Genomic DNA, 22,838 nt, shown 5'->3' with positions numbered 1-22,838 from the left:
CATTTAAGGACCTAAGTACACTCAGCATTTTTTTTCTTTTTTAATTTTTTAATTGTTATGTTAATCACCATACATCATTAGTTTTTGATGTAGTGTTCCATGATTCATTGTTTGTGCATAACACCCAGTGCTCCAGGCAGAACGTGCCCTCCTTAATACCCATCACCAGGCTAACCCATCCCCCCAACCCCCCTCCCCTCTAGAACCCTCAGTTTGTTTTTCAGAGTCCATCGTCTCTCATGGTTCGTCTCCCGCACCGATTTACTCCCCTTCATTCTTCCCCTCCTGCTTTCTTCTTCTTTTTTTTTTCTTAACATATTTTGCATTATTTGTTTCAGAAGTACAGATCTGTGATTCAACAGTCTTGCACAATTCACAGCAGTCACCATAGTACATACCCTCCCCAATGTCTATCACCCAGCCACCCCATCCCTCCCACCCCCTACCACTCCAGCAACCCTCAGTTTGTTTCCTGAGGTTAAAAATTCCTCCTATCAGCGAGGTCATATGATACATGTCTTTCTCTGATTGACTTATTTCACTCAGCATAACACCCTCCAGTTCCATCCACGTCGTTGCAAATGGCAAGATCTCATTCCTTTGGATGGCTGCATAATATTCCATTGTGTATATATACCACCTCTTCTTTATCCATTCATCTGTCGATGGACATCTTGGCTCTTTCCACAGTTTGGCTATTGTGGACATTGCTGCTATAAACATTGGGGTGCACGTACCCCTTCGGATCCCTACATTTGTATCTTTGGGGTAAGTACCCAGTAGTACAATTGCTGGATCATAGGGTAGCTCTATTTTCAACTGTTTGAGGAACCTCCATACTGTTTTCCAGAGGGGTTGCACCAGCTTGCATTCCCACCAACAGTGTAGGAGGGTTCCCCTTTCTCCACATCCCCGCCAACATCTGTCGTTTCCTGACTTGTTAATTTTAGCCATTCTGACGGGTGTGAGGTGGTATCTCATTGAGGTTTTGATTTGGATTTCCCTGATGCCGAGCAATGTTGAGCACTTTTTCATGTGTCTGTTGGCCATTTGGATGTCTTCTTTGGAAAAATGTCTGTTCATGTCTTCTGCCCATTTCTTGATTGGATTATTTGTTCTTTGGGTGTTGAGTTTGATAAGTTCTTTATAGATTTTATATACTAGCCCTTTATCTGATATGTCTTTTGCAAATATTTTCTCCCATTCTGTCGGTTGTCTTTTGGTTTTGTGGACTTTTTTATTTTTAATTTTTTATTGTTATGTTAATCACCATATATTACATCATTTGTTTTGGTGTAGTGTTCCATGATTATTTGTTCATAACACCCAGTGCTCCACGCAGAACGTGCCCTCTTTAATACCCATCACCAGGCTAACCCATCCCCCTACCCTCCTCCCCTCTAGAACCCTCAGTTTGTTTTTCAGAGTCCATCATCTCTCCTGGTTCGTCTCCCCCTCTGACTTACTCCCCTTCATTCTTCCTCTCCTGCTATCTTCTTCTTTTTCTTTTTTCTTAAAATCTGTTGCGTTATTTGTTTCAGAAGTACAGATCTGTGATTCAACAGTCTTGCACAATTCACAGCGCTCACCGTAGCACATACCCTCCCCAATGTCTATCACCCAGCCACCCCATCCCTCCCACCCCCCACCACTCCAGCAACCCTCAGTTTGTTCCTGAGATTAAGAATTCCTCATATCAGTGAGGTCCTATGATACATGTCTTTCTCTGATTGACTTATTTCACTCAGCATAACACCCTCCAGTTCCATCCACATTGTTGCAAATGGCAAGATCTCATTCCTTTTGATGGCTGCATAATATTCCATTGTGTATATATACCACTTTTTCTTTATCCATTCATCTGTCGATGGACATCTTGGCTCTTTCCACAGTATGGCTATTGTGGACATTGCTGCTATAAACATTGGGGTGCACGTACCCCTTCGGGTCCCTACATTTGTATCTTTGGGGTAAATACCCAGTAGTGCAATTGCTGGATCGAATGGTAGCTCTAATTTCAACTGTTTGAGGAACCTCCATACTGTTTTCCAGAGGGGTTGCACCAGCTTGCATTCCCACCAACAGTGTAGGAGGGTTCCCCTTTCTCCACATCCCCGCCAACATCTGTCGTTCCCTGACTTGTTAATTTTAGCCATTCTGATGGGTGTGAGGTGGTATCTCATTGAGGTTTTGATTTGGATTTCCCTGATGCCGAGCAATGTTGAACACTTTTTCATGTGCCTGTTGGCCATTTGGATGTCTTCTTTGGAAAAATGTCTGTTCATGTTTTCTGCCCATTTCTTGATTGGATTATTTGTTCTTTGGGTGTTGAGTTTGATAAGTTCTTTATAGATTTTATATACTAGCCCTTTATCTGATATGTCATTTGCAAATATTTTCTCCCATTCTGTTGGTTGTCTTTTGGTTTTGTGGACTGTTTCTTTTACACTCAGCATTTTCTTTACACTCCACTAACTCTGGCTCGCTTTTGCTTTTCATCCTAAAAAGGACTCCTTGTCCTGCTCTCACTTCCAGTGTCTGCAGAGCCCGGCGCCGGGCTGACTTCCATTTGCACGACCCCTCTTGGAGGTCGTCTGCTGCACACACAGTCTTATGGCTGTCTCTAGCCACCTTGTTGCCCTTCCAGGGCCCTTGTCCATTGCCTTGTACCTTAGATATGTTTCATCTTGTCATTTATCAGATTGTGGGCACACTGAGGTCAGGTCTCAGCAACTTTCTTCTCTTCCCTAGAATCCAGCCCAGCTCTTCATGTATGGAAGTCACTGGAAAGATCTGTTAATGAATGACTGTGTCACACTAGTGCCCTGAAGAGCTTAGGCAGAGCATGAGAGATGCTCCAGACCAGGGATCTCAAACTCAAATGCCTCCAGGGACTGGGTGTGTAAGACCAAATTGGGAGGGGGGGAAAGAACATGGTCACAGGGAGGCACAAGCCCATCTGGGAGCAGCCATCCCTTAGCTCTGGCAAATACGTGCCCTGCGTGGAGCGCAAGCTCAGTGTTGCCAAATCTTACACACTTTCATGGGAAGCCAGAAATTTGGGTTTGTATGAAATCTCCTCACTTTTAAATCTTCACACCCAAGAAAGGTATATGAAAAGCCCTCTGAAAACAGGTCAACAGGCCTTCAGCTCTGTGCTCTTTGCTTCTATGTGATTCTTCCCTTCCCTGTCTCTTTGAGAAACCTCATTCCTGCAGCTGGGTCCCACAGGGAACCTCAGAAAGGTGCTGTCCTTCTCAGGACACCCTGAGCACCTGGCAAGTGAAGTCTCATTAACCCCTCTCTTTGCCTTGGGCTGAGTTTTGAAGAAAAATGACAATCACATGGGTTTCATCTTAACCATGTTATGAACTTCCAAGCTTGTTCACGACTGGCTCTTGAAGAGTTTTTGCTTGTATAAAAGCAAATAGACACATTTGAATATATTCCTGCTCAAAACAATTTAGAGGACTGGGATGTGCGGCCCCTGCTCTGAGAATGCCTCTCCTTTCTCTGGAACAACAAATATCGAGTCCAACCTCAGACCAAAGCCAAGACCACAGAGACTCCTGTGGCTGGTTTTTCGTCAAATCACACAAGGCTTCGAAGTGTACTGTTGTTTTGGTGCCTCTGAAGACACTTCATCGCCTTATCATTAAGCATTTAAATCTGCGTTCAATGACCAAGCTGGTCGGCGATTCTTAACAACAGTATGGGGCCCCAAAATGCCCTCCTCCCCCAAATAGCACTTCAAATGATGAAACAAGCCTCTACCAGGATGCTATTGCTGCAAAACAACTTACAACATTTTTGGGAACACATATTTTCATGGGTTTCATTTAATTTCTTTTCAACTACTCTCAGAACTAGGGAGCAATCTTGCAGTTATGAGGCTTATCATGCTAACTTTCATACTGTCTTAAAATATTTCATAATTCTTTCATCTGTTGCTTTGACCTGAATACAAGGTTAAGTATTAGATTTCTTTTAAAAACATAAAATATTATTAATTTTTTAGAGGGGTGGGAGGGGCAGAGGGAGAGAGAGAGCATCTTAAGCAGGTTCCACACCCAGCGTGGAGCCCCTTGTGGGACTCGATCTCATGACCCTGAGATTATGACCTGAGCTGAAATCAAGAGTCAGATGCTTAACTGGCTGAGCCACCCAGGTGCCCCAAACCATAAAATATTATAAACACATTTCATGTAATCTGCAGAGACCCTGAGTTGAGGGAAGGGGACATGGAAATGGTTAAACGCCACCTGCAATTTAATGAGCTCCAGGTCCTGGAGACATTCTGATTTCTCACCGGCTCACCTCCATCCCCACAGCGTGGTCCCCCATATGGCAGTTTACCTTCCCAGAGTAAGCTGTGTGCTCTGAGTGTGTGTATGAGGGTGTAAGTGTGTGTGTCTCTCCTCCGTTAAGTCAAACAAGGAGGTTGTTCAGAAATACCCCACTACCCCTGTTGTCACTTCAACTGTGGTCTTTCCGTGAATACCCTAGGGGAGAAAGATAGACTTTTAACGACTTGCTTAAAATTTACAGGGCTTTATTTTTTCATTAGTAAGTTAAGTTTAGTCAGCACTTAAAATTTGCTAACGTCTTTGGTTTAGAAATATTTCAGCAACCATAAAGCAGTAGCTTTGAGGATATTAGGGTAATAAGACAAGTCCCTTAAGGATGGGCTGCAATTATTGCCTGCTTTGGTCTTTAACTGGTATGAATGACATGCACCTTTGATTGTCCCTCTATCATATTTTAAGATCTTTGGGGGCAGGGGTCACTTCTGATATTTCTTGGTCCTCCACCCCGCAATCAGTAAGCTCAGCACCCACCACATCATCTGTGCTCACTGAGTGAGTCAGCCATCTTCTGTTCCAGCCGAAGTAACCCGTGAGTCCTGAATGACCCAATTAAAGAGATGAAGATTGTAATGCTGGTCTGAAGGCACTGTAGCTGTCTTCCCAGACTTGATCTGGAAGACCTGCCCTAGCTAATGAAGCCCACAGATAAGCTCTCACAGAGAGTTGTGGTGGCTATATTACGATGATTATGCAAAAAACTGCAGGTGTAAGTCACCTTGAGAGAAAACTGGTACATCGGGTGGATCTTGCTGAGGTCATTCATGATGAAGTAGAGCAGAGAGGCTCGGGCAGCTGCTGGCCGGTAGTGCTCTCGGGCCTCATTGATTTTCACTTCTGTCACCTTGGCCTCTTGGACCTGTTAAGGAGGGAAACAGTGGTCCATTGTTCTGACCAACCCATCAGCCTGGCCTCTCTGTGTCAATAGACGTGTCTATGTGCGGAGGGAGGGATGGGTCTGGGTGGGGATGGCAGCCAGAAGGTTAGGAAGCTGCCATGTTAATTAATTAATTAATTAATATTTTGGAGAAAGAGAACACACATGTCCTTATGCATATGTGCACGGGGGAAGGGGCAGAAGGAGAGAGAGAATCTTAAGCAGGCTCCATACCCAGTGCGGAGCCTGACGTGGGGCTCAATCTCATGACCCTGGGATCATGACCTGAGCCGAAATCGAGAGTTGGACCCTTAACTGACTGAGCCACCCAAGTGCTCCATGCTGTGGTATTTTTTTAGTAGTGCTTCAGTGAGAAAGGAGGCGACATACTCCATCTTTCATGAGGGTGAGAGTGCTAGCTCTTCCAGCTGGGAAGTGTGGGCCATGCAAGCTTCTGAGCTCCATTTCAAATGAGAAAGATTTCATGGAAAAAATATATATAACTTGAAAATAAATAAACTTATGTATGTATGTATGTATATATATATATTTACATATATAGTACTTGAAAACAAACCAGAATTCCAGGCAGCGAAAATCCAGTGAAGAGAGGAAGAAAAGATGGTGGAGGAGTAGGGGACCTTATTTCAACTGGTCCCCGGAATTGAGCTGGATATCTACCAGACCACTCTGAGCACCCATGAAACCAGCCTGAGATGTAAGAAGATCTGGATCTCTACAAACAGAATATCGCAGGCGGTTGGTTTTGAGGTACGAAGTGGGGAGCCCTGATTCCGGGGGCAGATTTTGGAGGATAAACGGCAGGGGGAGGGAGCCTGTCCGTGGGGATCCTCCACCGCCAGTGAGCGACAGCCTTGAGTGCTGGCGACAGGGCACAGACTCACAGACCGGTAGCGGAACTGAAGAACTTTGGGGCAGCCCCCAGGTTGGAAACCCAGAGTGGAGGGGTCGTGCGTGCGATCTGGGAGTGGCTGGCAGTTTTAGAAGCACAAAGGGTAGAGACGTGCCCCAACCTGGAGGCAGGACTGGGGGCGCTGTGGAGGGGCGCACAACCCAGGACACTGCAGTTTATAGCAGTATGGACAGAAACGGAGACAGTGTGGCCTGGAGAGCTCACTGAAGAACAGACTGCAATCTGCTCTGAGACAGAGGGCTGGACATGGTCTCTTCTGCTCTGACTTGGGGAAGAGATGCAGAAAGCTGCCAGGGAAAGCTGCCAGAGAACAAAAGCCCCCAAAACTGATTCCGGCTGAACCCAGCCCCCGCCACAGGTGGGCAGGGCAACTCCGCCCAAACAGGGTTGCCTGAGTCACAGTGCGGCAGGCCCCTCCCCCAGAAGACAGGCTGGGAAAACAAGAGGCCAGCAACCCTAAGGTCCCAAGAAAACAGGTGCATCTTGCTTGGGTTCTGGTCAATAATTTGGACTCTATACATTCCCTCAAACACCCATCAACAGAATGACTAGGAGGAGGAGCCGCCAAAATAGAAGACTCAAAGATTATGACTTAGGCTGCAGATTTAGAAATGCATGCAGATATAACCAAGATGTCAGAGATGGAATTCAGGCTAGCAATTGTGAAGACAATGGCTAGAATGGAGAAATCAATTAATGGCAACATAGAGTCTCTAAGGGCAGAAATGAAAGCTGAATGGCAGAACTTAAAAATGCTATCAATGAGATAGCCTTGATCCAATCTAGATCCAATCCAATCTAGATAATCTAACAGCTAGGGTAAGTGAGGCAGAAGAACGAATAAGTGACCTGGAAGACAATTTAATAGATAAAAAGGGAAAAGAGGAGGCCAGGGAAAAACAACTCAGAATCCATGAAAATAGAATCAGAGAAATAAGTGACACCATGAAGCATTCCAATGTCAGAATAATTGGAATCCCGGAGGGAGTGGAGAGAGAGAGAGGACTAGAAGATGTATTTGAGCAAATCGTAGCTGAGAACTTCCCTAATCTGGGGAATGAAACAAACATTTGCATCCTAGAGGCAGAGAGGACCCCTCCCAAGATCAAGGAAAACAGCCCAACACCCTGGCATGTAATAGTAAAACTCACAAATCTTAGAACAAAGGAAACCATCTTAAGGGCTGTTAGGGGGAAGAGATTCCTTTTGTACAGAGGGAGGAACATCAGAATAATGTCAGACCTCTCCACAGGGACCTGGGCAAGCCAGAAAGGCCTGGCAAGACATATTCAGGATACTAAATGAGAAGAACATGCAGCCAAGAATACTTTATCTGGCAAGGCTGTCATTTAGAATGGATGGAGAGATGCAGAGCTTCACAACCAGCAGAAACTGAAAGAATATGTGACCACTAAGCCGGCCCTGCAAGAAATATTAAGGGGGGGTTCTATAAAAGGAGAAAGACCCCAAGAGTGATATACAACAGAAATTTACAGGGACAATCTATAAAAACAACACCTTCACACGCAACATGATGACAATTAATTCATATCTTTCAATAATCACTGTCAACATGAACGGCCTAAATGCTCCCATAAAACAGCACAGGGTTGCAGACTGGGTAAAAAGACAGGACCCATCCATATGCTGTCTACAAGAGACTCATTTTGAACCTAAAGATACATCCAGACTGAAAGTGAAGGGATGGAGATCCATCTTCCATACCAGCAGATCTCAAAAGAAAGCTGGGGTAGCAATTCTTGTATCAGACAAATTAGATTTTAAACTAAAGTCTGTAATTAGAGACACAGAAGGACACTATATCGTTTTTAAAGGGTCTATCCAACAAGAAGATCTAACAATTATAAATATCTATGCCCCCAACATGGGAGCAGCCATCTACATAAGCCAACTGTCAACCAAAATGAAGAGTCATATTGATAACAATACGTTAATTGTAGGAGACCTCAATACTCCACTCTCGGCAATGGACAGATCATCTAAGCAGAAAATCAACAAGGAAACAAGACCTCTGAATGATACACTGGACCAGATGGACCTCATAGATATATACAGAACATTCCACCCTAAAACAACAGAATACTCATTCTTCTCGAGCGCACATGGAACTTTCTCCAGAACAGACCACGTACTGGATCACAAATCAGGTCTCAACTGATACCAAAAGATGGAGATTATTTCCTGCATATTCTCAGACCACAATGCTTTAAAACTGGAACTCAATCACAAGAAAAAATTTGGCAGAAATTCAAACACTTGGAAGCTAAAGACCATTCTACTCAAGAATGTTTGGGTCAACCAGGAAATCAAAGAACTTAAACAATTCATGGAAATCAATGAGAATGAAAACACATTGGTCCAAAACCTATGGGATACTGCAAAGGCAGTCCTAAGGGGGAAATACATAGCCATCCAAGCCTCACTCAAAAAAATAGAAAAATCCCAAATTCACCAACTCTACACCTTAAAGAACTCAAGGGAAAGCAAAAAACAATGCCTAAGCCATGCATTAGAAGAGAAATAATAAAAATTAGAGCAGAGATCAGTGAATTAGAAACCAGAAACACAGTAGATCAGATCAACAAAACTAGAAGTGGTTCTTTGAAAGAATTAATAAGATCGATAAACCACTGGCCAGACTTATCCAAAAGAAAAGAGAAAGGACCCAAATTAATAAAGTTATGAATGAAAGGGAAGAGATCACGACTAACACCAAGGAAATAGAAACAATTATTAGAAATTATTATCAACAACTATATGCCAATAAATTAAGCAACCTGGCAGAAATGGACGCCTTCCTGGAAACCTATAAGCTGCCAAGACTGAAACAAGAAGAAATTGACAACCTGAATAGGCCAATAACCAGTAACGAGATTGAAGCAGCGATCAAAAACCTCCCAAAAAACAAGAGTTTAGGGCCTGATGGATTCCCTGGGGAATTCTACCAAACATTCAAAGAAAAAATAATACCTATTCTACTGAAGCTGTTTCAAAAAGTAGAAACAGAAGGAAAACTTCCAAACTCATTCTATGAGGCCAGCATTACCTTATTCCCCAAACCAGGCAAATACCCCATCAAAAAGGAGAATTTCAGACCAATATCCCTGAGGAATATGGATTCCAAATCCTCAACAAAGTCCTAGCTAATAGGATCCAACAATACATTAAAAGGATCATCTACCACGACCAAGTGGGATTTATCCCTGGGATGCAAGGGTGGTTCAACATTCGCAAATCAATCAATGTGATAGATCACATTGGAGGGAGAAGAACCATATGGTCCTCTCAATTGATGCAGAAAAAGCATGTGACAAAATACAACATCCTTTCCTGATTAAAACTCTTCAGAGTATAGGGATAGAGGGAACATTCCTCAAGTTCATAAAATCTATCTATGAAAAACCCACAGCAAATATCATCCTCAGTGGGGAAAAGCTGAGAGCCTTTCCCCTAAGATCAGGAACACGTCAAGGATGCCCACTCTCACCACTACTGTTCAACATAGTACTAGAAGTCCTAGCAACAGCAATCAGACAACAAAAAGAAATAAAAAGTATTCAAATTGGCAAAGAAGTCAAACTCTCTTTTCGCAGATGACGTGATACTTTGTGTGGAAAACCCAAAAGACTCCACCCCCAAATTACTAGAACCCATACAACAATTCAGTAATGTGGCAGGATACAAAATCAATGCACAGAAATCAGTTGCTTTCTCATACACTAAGAACGCAACTGCAGAAAGAGAAATTAGAGAAACGATTCCACTTACAATAGCACCAAAACCCATAAGATACCTCGGAATAAACCTAACTAAAGAGGTAAAGGATCTATACTCTAGGAACTACAGAACACTCATGAAAGAAACTGAAGATGACACAAAAAGATGGAAAAATATTCCATGCTCATGGATCGGAAGAATAAACATTGTTAAAATGTCTATGCAATCTACACCTTCAATGCCATCCCGATCAAAATTCCAATGACATTTTTCAAGGTGCTAGAATAAACAATCCTAAAATTTGTATGGAATCAGAAAAGACCCGAATTGCCAAGGAAATGCTGAAAAAGAAAAACAAAGCGGGGGCATCAAGTTGCCCGATTTCAAGCTATATTACAAAGCTGTGATCATCAAGACAGTATGGTACTGGCACAAAAACAGACATATAGACCAATGGAACAGAACAGAGAACCCAGATATGGACCCTCAACTCTATGGTCAAATAATCTTCAACAAAGCAGGAAAAAACATGCAATGGAAAAAAGACAGTCTCTTCAATAAGTGGTGCTGGGAAAATTGGACAGCCACATGCAGAAGAATGAAACTCGACCATTCTCTAACACCATACTCAAAGATAAACTCAAAATGGATGAAAGACCTCAATGTGAGACAGGAATCCATCAAAATCTTAGAGGAGAACATAGGCAGTAACCTCTTTGACATCGGCCACAGCAACTTCTTTCAAGATACATCTCCAAAAACTAGTGAAACAAAAGCAAAAATGAACTTTTGGGACTTCATCAAGATAAAAAGCTTCTGCACAGCAAAGGAAACAGTCAACAAAACAAAGAGGCAACCCACAGAATGGGAGAAGATATTTGCAAATGACACTACAGATAAAGGGCTGGTATCCAAGATCTATAAAGAACTTCTCAAACTCAACACCCAAAAAACAAATAATCAAGTCAAAAAATGGGCAAAAAACATGAAAAGACACTTCTCTGAAGAAGACATACCAATGGCTAACAGACACATGAAAAAATGTTCATCATCATTAGCCATCAGGGAAATTCAAATCAAAACCACATTGAGATACCACCTTACACCAGTTAGAATGGCAAAAATGGACAGGGAAAGAAAGAACAAATGTTGGAGAGGTTGTGGAGAAAGGGGAACCCTCTTACACTGTTGGTGGGAATGCAAGTTGGGACAGCCACTTTGGAAAACAGTGTGGAGGTTCCTCAAAAATTTAAAAATAGAGCTACCCTATGACCTAGCAGTTGCACTCCTGGGTATTTACCCCGAAGACACAGATGTAGTAAAAAGAAGGGCCATATGCACCCCAATGTTCATAGCAGCAATGTCCGCAATAGCCAAACTGCGGAAAGAGCCAAGATGCCCTTCAACAGATGAATGGATAAAGAAGATGTGGTCCATATATACAATGGAATATTACTCAGCCGTCAGAAAGGATGAATACCCAACTTTTACGTCGACATGGATGGGACTGGAGGAGATTATGCTAAGTGAAATAAGTCAAGCAGAGAAAGTCAATTATCATATGGTTTCAATTATTTGTTGAACATAAGGAATAGCGTCGAGGACATTCGGAGAAGGAAGGGAAAACTGAAGGGAGGGAAATCGGAGGGAGAGATGAACCATGAGAGACTATGGACTCTAAGAAACAAACAGGGTTCTAGAGGGGCGGGGAGAAGGGGGATTGGGGATTGGTTAGCCCGGTGATGGGTATTAAGGAGGGCACGGACTGCATGGAGCACTGGGTGTTATACGAAAACAGTGCATCGTGGATCACCACATCCAAAACTAATGATGTATTGTATGGTGACTAACATAACATAATAAAATTAAAAAAAAAAAGAAAATCCAGAGAAAACAGCATAATAGAAATTTCTGTTTTAATTTTTATGAAAGAGTTAATGTGTAAATTCACAAAGAGGATCTCTTTCTTTTTTTTTTTTTTTTTAACAAAAATGTAATTCCAGCATAGTAACATTCAGGGCATATTAGTTTCAGGTTACAATATAGTGATTCCACAACTTTATATATCACCCAGTGCTCATCATGAGAAGTGTACTCTTAATCCCCATCAACTATTTCACCCATCCCCCTACCCACCTCCCCTCTGATGACCATCAGTGATTTCTCTAGAGTTAAGAGACTGTTTTTGAGTCTTCTTTTTTCTTTGTTCGTTTGTTTCTTAAACTCCACATATGAGTGAGATCATATAGTATTTGTCTTCATCTGACTATTTCACTTAGCATTAAAGTCACTAAATCCGAAGGGCACAGCAAGATGGTGGAAGAGTAGGAGACCTGGATTTCGTCTGGTCTCAGGAATTGAGCTGAATAGGGATCAAACCATTCTGAACACTGACGAACTCAACAGGAGATCGAAGAAGAGAGTAGCAACAACTCTGAACAGAGAAGCGACCACTTACTGGAAGGTAGGACGTGCGGAGAAGTGAATCCGAGAAGCGATCGGGAGGACAGACGGCAGGGGAGGGGGCCTCCGTCGGCCACTTCTGGCGAGTGATAGAGCCGCGGAGCACAAAATCAGAACTTTTAGAAGTCGGCTCCACCGAGGGACGTCGCTCCAGTGGCTAAGCGGGGGGTGGAACCCTCGCGGGACAGTGTGGTCTCAGGACCCTCGGGGTCACAGAAAGACCGGGGGTGCCTGAGTGCGGCAGAGCTCCCAGGGATCGGAGCGGGGAAGCCGGCTGCAGAGACGGAGCCGAGGCGCGGGCTCTCAGCTCGGGGTTGCCATAAACTGTGATCGGTGACAGTCGGGCCACTGCTCCTCCAGCAGGGACCCAACAAGCAGCAGAGCCGGGGAGACTCCCCTCCCTCCCCCAGGAGGAGCAGCGCGGGAGCGCACCGCGGGGATCTGCTGGGTTTGGAGACTCCACACGGGGTCGGGTGCCAGAGACAGAAACGCTCGGTCACAGGCCGGGTGAGCACGGAGTGCGGCCGGAGACCGGGGACACGGGAGTGATTGACTGCTTTTCTCCGGGGGTGCACTGAGGAGCGGGGCCCCGAGTTCTCAGCTCCTCTGGGTGTAGATTGGGAGGCCACCATTTTCACCCTGGTCCTCCAAAGCTGTACCGAGAGCTTGCAGGGAACAAAAGCTCCCGAGAGCAAACCCGAGCAGCTTGCTTAGCCCGGACTGACAAGGGCGGGGCAATTCCGCCTCCGGCAAAGACATTTGGGAACCACGGCAACAGGCCCCTCCCCCAGAAGATCGGCACAAACAGCCAGCAAGCCAAGACCAAGTTTACCGATCAAGGAGAATGGCAGAAATCCAGCACTAGGGGAATACTGCACATAGAATTCATGGCTTTTTTTTTTAAACATGATTCATTAGTTTTTCAAAGTTAATTTTTTTAACTGTTTTTTTTTTAATTTTTCTTTTCCCCTTTTTCAACCAAAATCTTATCAATCCCTTCTTTAAAAAAACATTTTTTATTTTTCATTTTTAGAGTCATATTTTATCCCTTCATAGTAGTTACCCTTATTTTTGGCATTTATATGTAAGTCGTTCTCTCTTTAAAATTTTAAGATACAGTTTCTTCTAACAGATCAAAATATACCCTAAATCACTAGTGTATGGCTTTGTTCTAGTCTCCTGCCTGATCACATTCTCTCCCTATTTTTTCAAATCTTCTTTCTTTTTTCAAAGAACTTCTTATCTTATCAATTCCTTTTATAAAATCTTTTATAATTTTCATCTCTACAGTCATCTTTCATCCCTTTATTGTGTCAACCCTTGTTTTGTACATATATAAGTCTTTCTTCCATTAAAGTTTTAGGAGGCACTTTTTTCTAACAGACCAAAATACGCCCCAAATCTAGTGTGTGGCACTGATCTATGCACTAGCCTGATCATATCTGATCATATTCTCTTTTTTTTGGATTGTTCTGTTTTTGTTTTTATCTTTTTCTTTTGTTTTTCTTTCTCTCCCTTTCTTTTCCCCTGGTTTCAGGTCTTTTCTGATTTGTACAGAGTATATTTGCTGGGGACGTTGTTAACCTGTTAGCATTTTGATCTCTCATTCATCTTTTCTACTCTGGACAAAATGACAAGACGAAAAAAATCACCTCAGCAAAAAGAACAAGAGGTAGTACCATCAGACAGGGACCTACTCAATACGAACATTAGTATGATGTCGGACCTAGAGTTCAGAATCATGACTTTAAAGATACTAGCTGGGCTTGAAAAAAGCATGGAAGTTATTAGAGACACCCTTTCTGGAGAAATAAAAAATTAAATCTAACCAAGTCGAAATCAAAAAGGCTATTAATGAGGTGCAATAAAAAATGGGGGCACTAACTGCTAGGATAAATGAGGCAGAAGAGAGAATCAATGATATAGAAGACCAAATGATGGAAAATAAAGCGGCTGAGAAAAAGAGAGATAAACAACTACAGGATCACGAGGGCAGAATTCGAGAGATGAGCAATATGATAAGACGAAACAACATTAGAAAAATTGGGATCCCAGAAGAAGAAGAAAGAGAGAGGGGCAGAAGGTATATTGGAGCAAATAATAGCAGAGAACTTCCCTAATGTGGGGAAGGAAACAGGCATCAAAATCCAGGAGGCACAGAGAACCCCTCTCAAAATCAATAAAAATAGGTCAACACCCGACATCTAATAGTAAAACTTACGAGTCTCAGAGACAAAGAGAAAATCCCGAAGCAGCTCGGGAGAAGAGATATGTAACCTACAATGGTAGAAATATTAGACTGGCAACAGACCTATCCACAGAGACCTGGCAGGCCAGAAAGGACTGGCATGAGATCTTCAGAGCACTAAACGAGAAAAATATGCAGCCAAGAATACTATATCCAGCTAGGCTGTCATTGAAAATAGAAGGAGAGAGAAAAATGTTCCAGGACAAACAAACCCAAAGGAATTTGCAAACATGAAACCAGCCCTGCAAGAAATTTTGAAAGGGGTCCTCTAAGCAAAGAGAGAGCCTAAAAGCAGCATAGATCAGAAAGGAACGCAAACAATATACAGTAACATCACCTACAGACAACACCATGGCACTAAATTCATACCTTTCAATAGTTACCCTGAATGTAAATGGGCTCAATGCCCCAATCAAAAGACACAGGCTACCAGATTGGATTAAAAAACAAGACCCATCAATATGCTGTCTGCAGGAGACTCATTTTAGACCCAAAGACACCCCCAGATTGAAAGTGAGGAGGTGGAAAACCATTTACCATGCTAATGGACACCAAAAGAAAGCTGGGGTGGCAATCCTTATATCAGGCAAATTAGATGTTAAAACCAAGACTGTAGTAAGAGATGAAGAAGGACACTATATCCTACTTAAAGGGTCGATCCAACAAGATCTAACAATCGTAAATATCTATGCCCCTAACATGGGAGCAGCCAATTTTATAAGGCAATTAATAACAAAAGCAAAGAAACACATTGACAACAATACAATAATAGTGGGGGACTTTAACACCCCCCACACTGAAATGGACAGATCATCTAAGCAACAGATCAACAAGGAAATAAAGACTTTAAATGACACACTGGACCAAATGGACTTCACAGACATATTCAGAGCATTCCATCCCAAAGCAACGGAATACACATTCCTCTCTACTGCCCATGGAACATTCTCCAGAATTGAGCACATCCTAGGTCACAAATCAGCTCTCAACCGGTACCAAAAGATTGGGATTATTCCCTGCATATTTTCAGACCACAATGCTTTGAACCCAGAACTCAATCACAAGAGGAAAGTCGGAAAGAACTCAAATACATGGAGGCTAAAGAGCATCCTACTAAAGAATGAATGGGTCAACCAGGAAATTAAAGAAGAATTAAAGAAATTCATGGAAACCAATGAAAATGAAAACACAACTGTTCAAAATCTTTGGGATACAGCAAAGGCAGTCCTGAGAGGAAAGTATATGGCAATACAAGCCTTTCTCAAGAAACAAGAAAGGTCTCAAATATACAACCTAACCCTACACCTAAAGGAGCTGGAGAAAGAACAGCAAATAAAGCCTAAACCCAGCAGGAGAAGAGAAATCATAAAGATCAGAGCAGAAATCAATGAACTAGAAACCAAAAGAACAGTAGAACAGATCAACGAAACTAGGAGCTGGTTCTTTGAGAGAATTAACAAGATTGATCAACCCCTGGCCAGACTTATCAAAAAGAAAAGAGAAATGACCCAAATCAACAAAATCATGAATGAAAGAGGAGAGATCACCACCAACACCAAAGAAATACAAACAATTATAAGAACATATTATGAGCAACTCTATGCCAGCAAATTAGATAACCTGGAAGAAATGGGTGCATTCCTAGAGATGTATCAACTACCAAAAGTGAACCAGGAAGAAATAGAAAACCGGAACAGACCTATAACCACTAAGGAAATTGAAGCAGTCATCAAAAATCTCCCAACAAACAAAAGCCCAGGGCTTCCCAGGGGAATTCTATCAGACATTTAAAGAAGAATTAATACCTATTCTCCTGAAACTGTTCCAAAAAACAGAAATGGAAGGAAAACTTCCAAACTCATTTTATGAGGCCACCATTACGTTGATCCCCAAACCAGACAAAGACCCCATCAAAAAGGAGAATGACAGACCAATATCCTTGATGAACATGGACGCAAAAATTCTCACCAAAATACTAGCCAATAGGATCCAACAGTACATTAGAAGGATTTTTCACCACGACCAAGTGGGATTTATCCCTGGGCTGCAAGGCTGGGTCAACATCCGCAAATCAATCAACGTGATACAATACATTAACAAAAGAAAGAACAAGAATCATATGATCCTCTTAATAGATGCAGAAAAAGCATTTGACAAAGTACAGCATCCTTTCTTGATCAAAACTCTTGAAAGTATACGGATAGAGGGTACATACCTCAATATCATAAGAGCCATCTATGAAAAACCTACAGCGAATATCATTCTCAATGGGGAAAAGCTGAGAGCTTTTCCCCTAAGGTCAAGAATACAGCAGGGATGTCCACTCTCACCACTGCTATTCAACATGGTATTAGAAGTCCTAGCCACAGCAATCAGACAACAAAAAAAATCAAAGGCATCCAAATCGGCAAGGAAGAAGTCAAACTCTCACTCTTTGCAGATGATATGATACTGTATGTGGAAAACCCAAAAGACTCCACCTCAAAAATGCCAGAACTCATACAGGCATTCAGTAAAGTCGCAGGATATAAAATCAATGCACAGAGATCAGTGGCATTCCTATACACCAAGAACAAGACAGAAGAGAGACAAATCAAGGAGTCGATCCCATTTACAATTGCACCCAAAACCATAAGATACCTAGGAATAAATTTAAGCAAAGAGGCAAAGGATCTGTACTCAGAAAACTATAAAATACTCAGGAAAGAAATTGAGGAAGACACAAAGAAATGGAAAAACGTTCCATGCTCATGGATTGGAAGAACAAACACTGTGAAGATGTCAGTGCGACCTAGAGCAATCTACACATTCAATGCAATCCCCATCAAAATACCACCCACTTTTTTCAAAGAAATGGAACAAAGAATCCTAAAATTTGTATGGAACCAGAAGAGACCCCGAATAGCCAGAGGAATCTTGAAAAAGAAAAGCAAAGCTTGCGGCATCACAATTCCGGACTTGCAGCTCTATTACAAAGCTGTCATCAGCAAGACAGTTTGGTACTGGCACAAAAACCGACACATAGATCAATGGAACAGAATCGAGAGCCCAGAAATGGACCCTCAACTCTATGGTCAACTCATCTTTGACAAAGCAGGAAAGAATGTCCAATGGAAAAAAGGCAGTCTCTTCAACAAATGGTGTTGGGAAAATTGGACAGCCACATGCAGAAGAATGAAACTGGACCATTTCCTTACACCACACACAAAAATAGACCCCAAATGGTCGAAAGACCTAAACCTAAGACAGGAGTCCATCAACATCCTAAGGGAGAACACAGGCAGCATCCTCTTCGACCTCAGCCGCAGCAACTTCTTCCGAGAAACATCGCCAAAGGCAAGGGAAGCAAGGGCAAAAATGAACTATTGGGATTTCATCCAGATAAAAAGCTTTTGCACAGCAAAAGAAACAGTCCACAAAACCAAAAGCAACCGACAGAATGGGAGAAAAAATATTTGCAAATGACATATCAGATAAAGGGCTAGTATATAAAATCTATAAAGAACTTATCAAACTCAACACCCAAAGAACAAATAATCCAATCAAGAAATGGGCAGAAGACATGAACAGACATTTTTCCAAAGAAGACATCCACATGGCCAACAGACACATGAAAAAGTGCTCCACATCGCTCGGCATCCGGGAAATCCAAATCAAAACCTCCATGAGATACCACCTCACACCAGTCAGAATGGCTAAAATGAACAAGTCAGGAAACGACAGATGCTGGCGGGGATGTGGAGAAAGGGGAACCCTCCTACACTGTTGGTGGGAATGCAAGCTGGTGCAGCCACTCTGGAAAACAGTATGGAGGTTCCTCAAACAGTTGAAAATAGAGCTACCCTACGATCCAGCAATTGCAGTACTGGGTATTTACCACAAAGATACAAATGTAGGGATCCAAAGGGGTATGTGCACCTCGATGTTTATAGCAGCAATGTCCACAATAGCCAAACTGTGGAAAGAGCCAAGATGTCCATCGACAGATGAATGGATAAAGAAAAAGTGGTATATATACACAATGGAATATTATGCAGCCATCAAAAGAATGAGATCTTGCCATTTGCAACGACGTGGATGGAAGTGGAGGGTGTTATGCTGAGTGAAATAAGTCAATCAGAGAAAGACATGTATCATATGACCTCACTGATATGAGGAATTCTTTTTTTTTAAAATTTTTTATTGTTATGTTAATCACCATATATTACATCATTAGTTTTTGGTGCAGTGTTCCATGATTCATTGTTTGTTCATAACACCCAGTGCTCCATGCAGAACGTGCCCTCCTCAATACCCATCACCAGGATAATCCATCCCCCTCCCCCCTCCCCTCTAGAACCCTCAGTTTCTTTTTCAGAGTCCATCATCTCTCATGGTGATATGAGGAATTCTTAATCTCAGGAAACAAACTGAGTGTTGCTGAGTGGTGGGGGGTGGAAGGGATGGGTTAGCCTGGTGATGGGTATTAAAGAGGGCACGTTCTGTGTGGAGCACTGGGTGTTATACACAAACAGTGAATCATGGAACACTACATCAAAAACTAATGATGTAATGTATGGTTATTAACATAACAATAAAAAATTTAAAGCAAAAAAAAAGCAGTAGAGACGAAAGAAAGCATAAAATCAGGACATTGTAAGTAGGAAGACATATTGCCTGAGACAAAACATAGAAGTAACTAGGACTTCTAAAAATAAGAATTCAGTTATTTAAATGAAAAAGCAGTGCAAAGGTTAAATAATGGACTAGCATTGGAAAGAGAATATGCGAACCAGAAGACGGATCTGAGGAAACTGCAACAGAAGCAGCTCAGAGAGAAAAAAAAAAGATGAAAAATATATAAGACGTTGTGAGAGTTGGCAGACAGAATGAGAAGATTCAAAATACATCTAACAGAGGGAAGTAGAGAATAGAGAGAAGCAACAGTTGGAGCTATAATAGTTGAGAATTTTCCAAAATCGATGAAAGACCAGAGTTCGTCATCATCAAAGTGAATTTACTATCCACAGGCCCTTGAAGAAATAATTATTTGCTTCAGTTAGAAAATGATTGAATCCAAAAGGAAGAAACAAGGTCTGAGAATTTCTTAAATATATGGCTAATCTAAATAACAAAGGCCATAAAAAATGGCCACCTTGGGAATAGTAGGTAGAACTAAAATATAAAACAGTAACAGAAGATGGAAAAGGATGATCAAAGTATTCTAAAGTCCTTATATTGTTTGGAAGAGGCTAGATATATCACTTTATATTAGACCTTGTTAAGTCAATATATATATTGTTAAGTCACATATAAAATGAAATATAATTTCACATATAAATGAAATAAGATTCATCAATAAAATAAAACAATTGTGCAAGATTGTTGAATCAAAATCTGTACCTCTGAAACAAATAATACATTATATGTAAAAAAAGAAGAAGAAGAAGAAGAAGAAGAAGAAGAAGATAGCAGGAGGGGAAGAATGAAGGGGAGTAAGTCGGAGGGGGAGACAAACCATGAGAGACGATGGACTCTGAAAAACAAACTGAGGGTTCTGGGGGGGGTAAGGATGGGTTAGTCTGGTGATGGGTATTAAAGAGGGCACGTTCTGCATGGAGCACCGGGTGTTATACGCAAATAATGAATCGTGAATTGTGATTAACATAGCATAATAAAAAAAAAACCAAAGTAAATAACTTCAAAATCAGCAAAGGATAGAGAGGAGAATAAAGAAAAAGGAAGGAGAAAAACTAAGCGTGGTGGCTAGAAAACACAAATTAAGATGGTAGGAAGAAATTCACTCTATCAATAATGTTAATAAATGTAAATCAGTTAATTCAGTAATTGAAGACATAGATTCTCAGAAGAGGCTGGACTGAACAAAAATCATACAATTATTCAGAATGGCGTTCTGAGATTCATACGTTTCAAGCTCACCTGGGTTCTTAATGCTGTCCATTAACTGTGTTTCCTGAGTCACCTTTCATTCCTATTTCAGCCATTGCAAACTTTTACTCTGTTCCCAAGCTACCTACCTCACCAGCACTCCTTTACTCCCAGCAGGTGAACATGACACGGCTCTCCCCGTTTATATAAAGACCAACAGGAAGGACTCTCCTTCATTTCTTCCTCTCCTGATTCCTTTAAGTCTCTCTCTCCCTAGCTCAGCTGCCTACATGGATCCATGGATCATGGATCTCATTTCTAGGCTCCTTTTTGTCCCCAGCCCCTATCACATTGGAGCTAGCTCTCCATCTTTCTATTTAATTTTTAAAAGATTTTATTTATTTAAGAGAGAGAGAGAGTGCACGAGCAGGGGGGAGGGGCAGGGCAGGCAGAGGGAGAAGCATACTCCCTGCTGAGCAGGGAGCCTGATGCAGGACTCCATCCCAGGACCCCGAGATCATAACCTGAGCCAAAGACAGATGCTTCCCTGACTGAGCCACCCAGGTGCCCCTCTCCATCTTTCTAAAGAGAAGCTCACCATCTGTGACCTGAATGGCATTTCCCCTTTCTTATGTACCCCACTGTACTAATCATTTCTTCTTCTTTCTGTAAATTCACCTTCTCTTCTTGCCTCCTGCTCTTCCTTTATAATCCATGCATCCTCCCAACTCCTGGCCAGGATCTTAGTACACTCAGTCTCTCCCATCTCAGGGGATCCATGTCCTTCTTAAGTTACAATCCTTTCTCTCCCATTTCACAGTTTGGCTTCTTTAAAGGGTTATTTATACTCACTTTCCCTTTCTCAGCTCCCATTTGCTCTCATTCTAATGTAGTCTGGCTTCTGCTTTCATGGAAATCATTCTCCCCAAGATCACTGATGACTCCTTTTTGCAAAGTTCAGTGGCCACATCTCAGCCATATCTTATTTGAGTCCTCAGCATCATTCAACACCATTGGCATGCCTTCTTGAAATGTTTTCTCTCACAATCTCTTATTTTCCCTGCTTTTCCTCCCATCTCTCTGCTCTATTCCACAGTTTACATCTTCTGTATTTCTCTTAATATGTATTAGTCTTCTTCCATGCTCTACTTCCAGTCTCATCATTGTGCACACATATCCCCAGTGACTTCATCCACTCCTGGTTTCAATGACCAGCTACTTGTTGATGACTGTCAGCACTTTATCACCAGCCAAGATCAGATATCCAAAAACCCATGGGACAGACCTGTGTGAATGGCCCAGAGGCACTCCAAACTCAACACAACACAAACTAAAATAATAATTTCTTCTCATCCCTAAATCCATTTCTGCTCCCATCTTTTAGATATTGGCACCTTTACCTATCTAGGTGTTTATTCCTAGAACCTGAGACATTTCCTTGACTAAAACTTTTTTTTAAGATTTTATTTATTTATTTGACAGAGGGATAGAGAGAGCGAGCTTGAGCAGGGGGAGCAGTAGAGGCAGAGAGAGAAGCAGGCTCCCCGCTGAGCAGGGAGCCTGATTCGGGACTCAATCATAGGACCCCGGGATCATGACCTGAGCCGAAGGCAGATGCTTAACCGACTGAGCCACCCAGGTGCCCCTAAAACTTTTATCCATATATAACCATATGTGAGTTGGGTTCTGTCCACCCCCCCATTTCTCTTGCCCAAGACAGTGGAACTTCTACATAATTATTGTACAAACTCTGCACCATCCTATCTAGAGATATGGAGGCCACAGAGAACCAGCAGTAAAACCTAGTGGTCACATATTGGCCATGGAGACGATGCGAGGCTGGAAATCCCTGCTCTTAGTGTCTCTCCCTCCAACCTCAATTGTCTGTTATCCCAGAGTGGGCATGAGCTGGTCTACCTGCCCCCATCATTACTTTTCATTTTTCCTACCCTGTCCCTACCTGGAACAGAGGCTTTGATATTTGGAGAAGTTCCAATAATCTGACAGAGTGTATTCCCTCAAAGGTGTGCTGTTACAGTACTGAGCAGTATCCTGCTCAGAACCAGGGTCTTGATTGCTCCTCTGATCCGGGAGCAGGGCTGGGAATGTTGTTGAGCCTGCATAGGACAACAGCCTGCCCACAAAGGGTGAGAGGCTCGGACACCCTCAAGTCCTGTCTTCCAGTCCCCCACAGGGGAAATAAAAGCCTTCCAAACATTGTGGGATAAAGGAAGGAAGCTATATACTGCATCATCTCCCAGGATGACAACCGTTTTTAAGAGCTGAGCTTCCTGAGAATTCACTGAAATTCCCTCATGGCAATCGGACTTGTGAGATTTTTGCAGG

General features: G+C 42.3%; 1 protein-coding gene across 3 annotated transcripts in view; it reads right to left on the bottom strand.

Annotated features, from left to right (window-relative positions):
* The window catches only part of LOC141370723 (dynein axonemal heavy chain 9-like), a 149,762-nt gene that overhangs the window by 74,855 nt on the left and 52,069 nt on the right, over positions 1 to 22,838 (bottom strand). For all 3 annotated transcript variants that reach the window (XM_073881722.1, XM_073881723.1, XM_073881724.1), the window contains one exon: positions 5,083 to 5,223. In XM_073881722.1, coding sequence (XP_073737823.1) covers positions 5,083 to 5,223 — 141 coding nt within the window. The remainder of the gene's footprint in view (positions 1 to 5,082; positions 5,224 to 22,838) is intronic.

This window comes from Callorhinus ursinus, unplaced genomic scaffold (assembly GCF_003265705.2).
Source record: "Callorhinus ursinus isolate GAN/ISIS: 27379988/994484 unplaced genomic scaffold, GSC_fseal_2.0 scaffold43, whole genome shotgun sequence".
In the NCBI taxonomy this organism is placed as follows: Eukaryota; Metazoa; Chordata; class Mammalia; order Carnivora; family Otariidae; genus Callorhinus; species Callorhinus ursinus.
The sequence above is the reverse complement of the archived record's forward strand: the minus strand, read 5'-3'. Positions and strand labels throughout refer to the sequence as shown.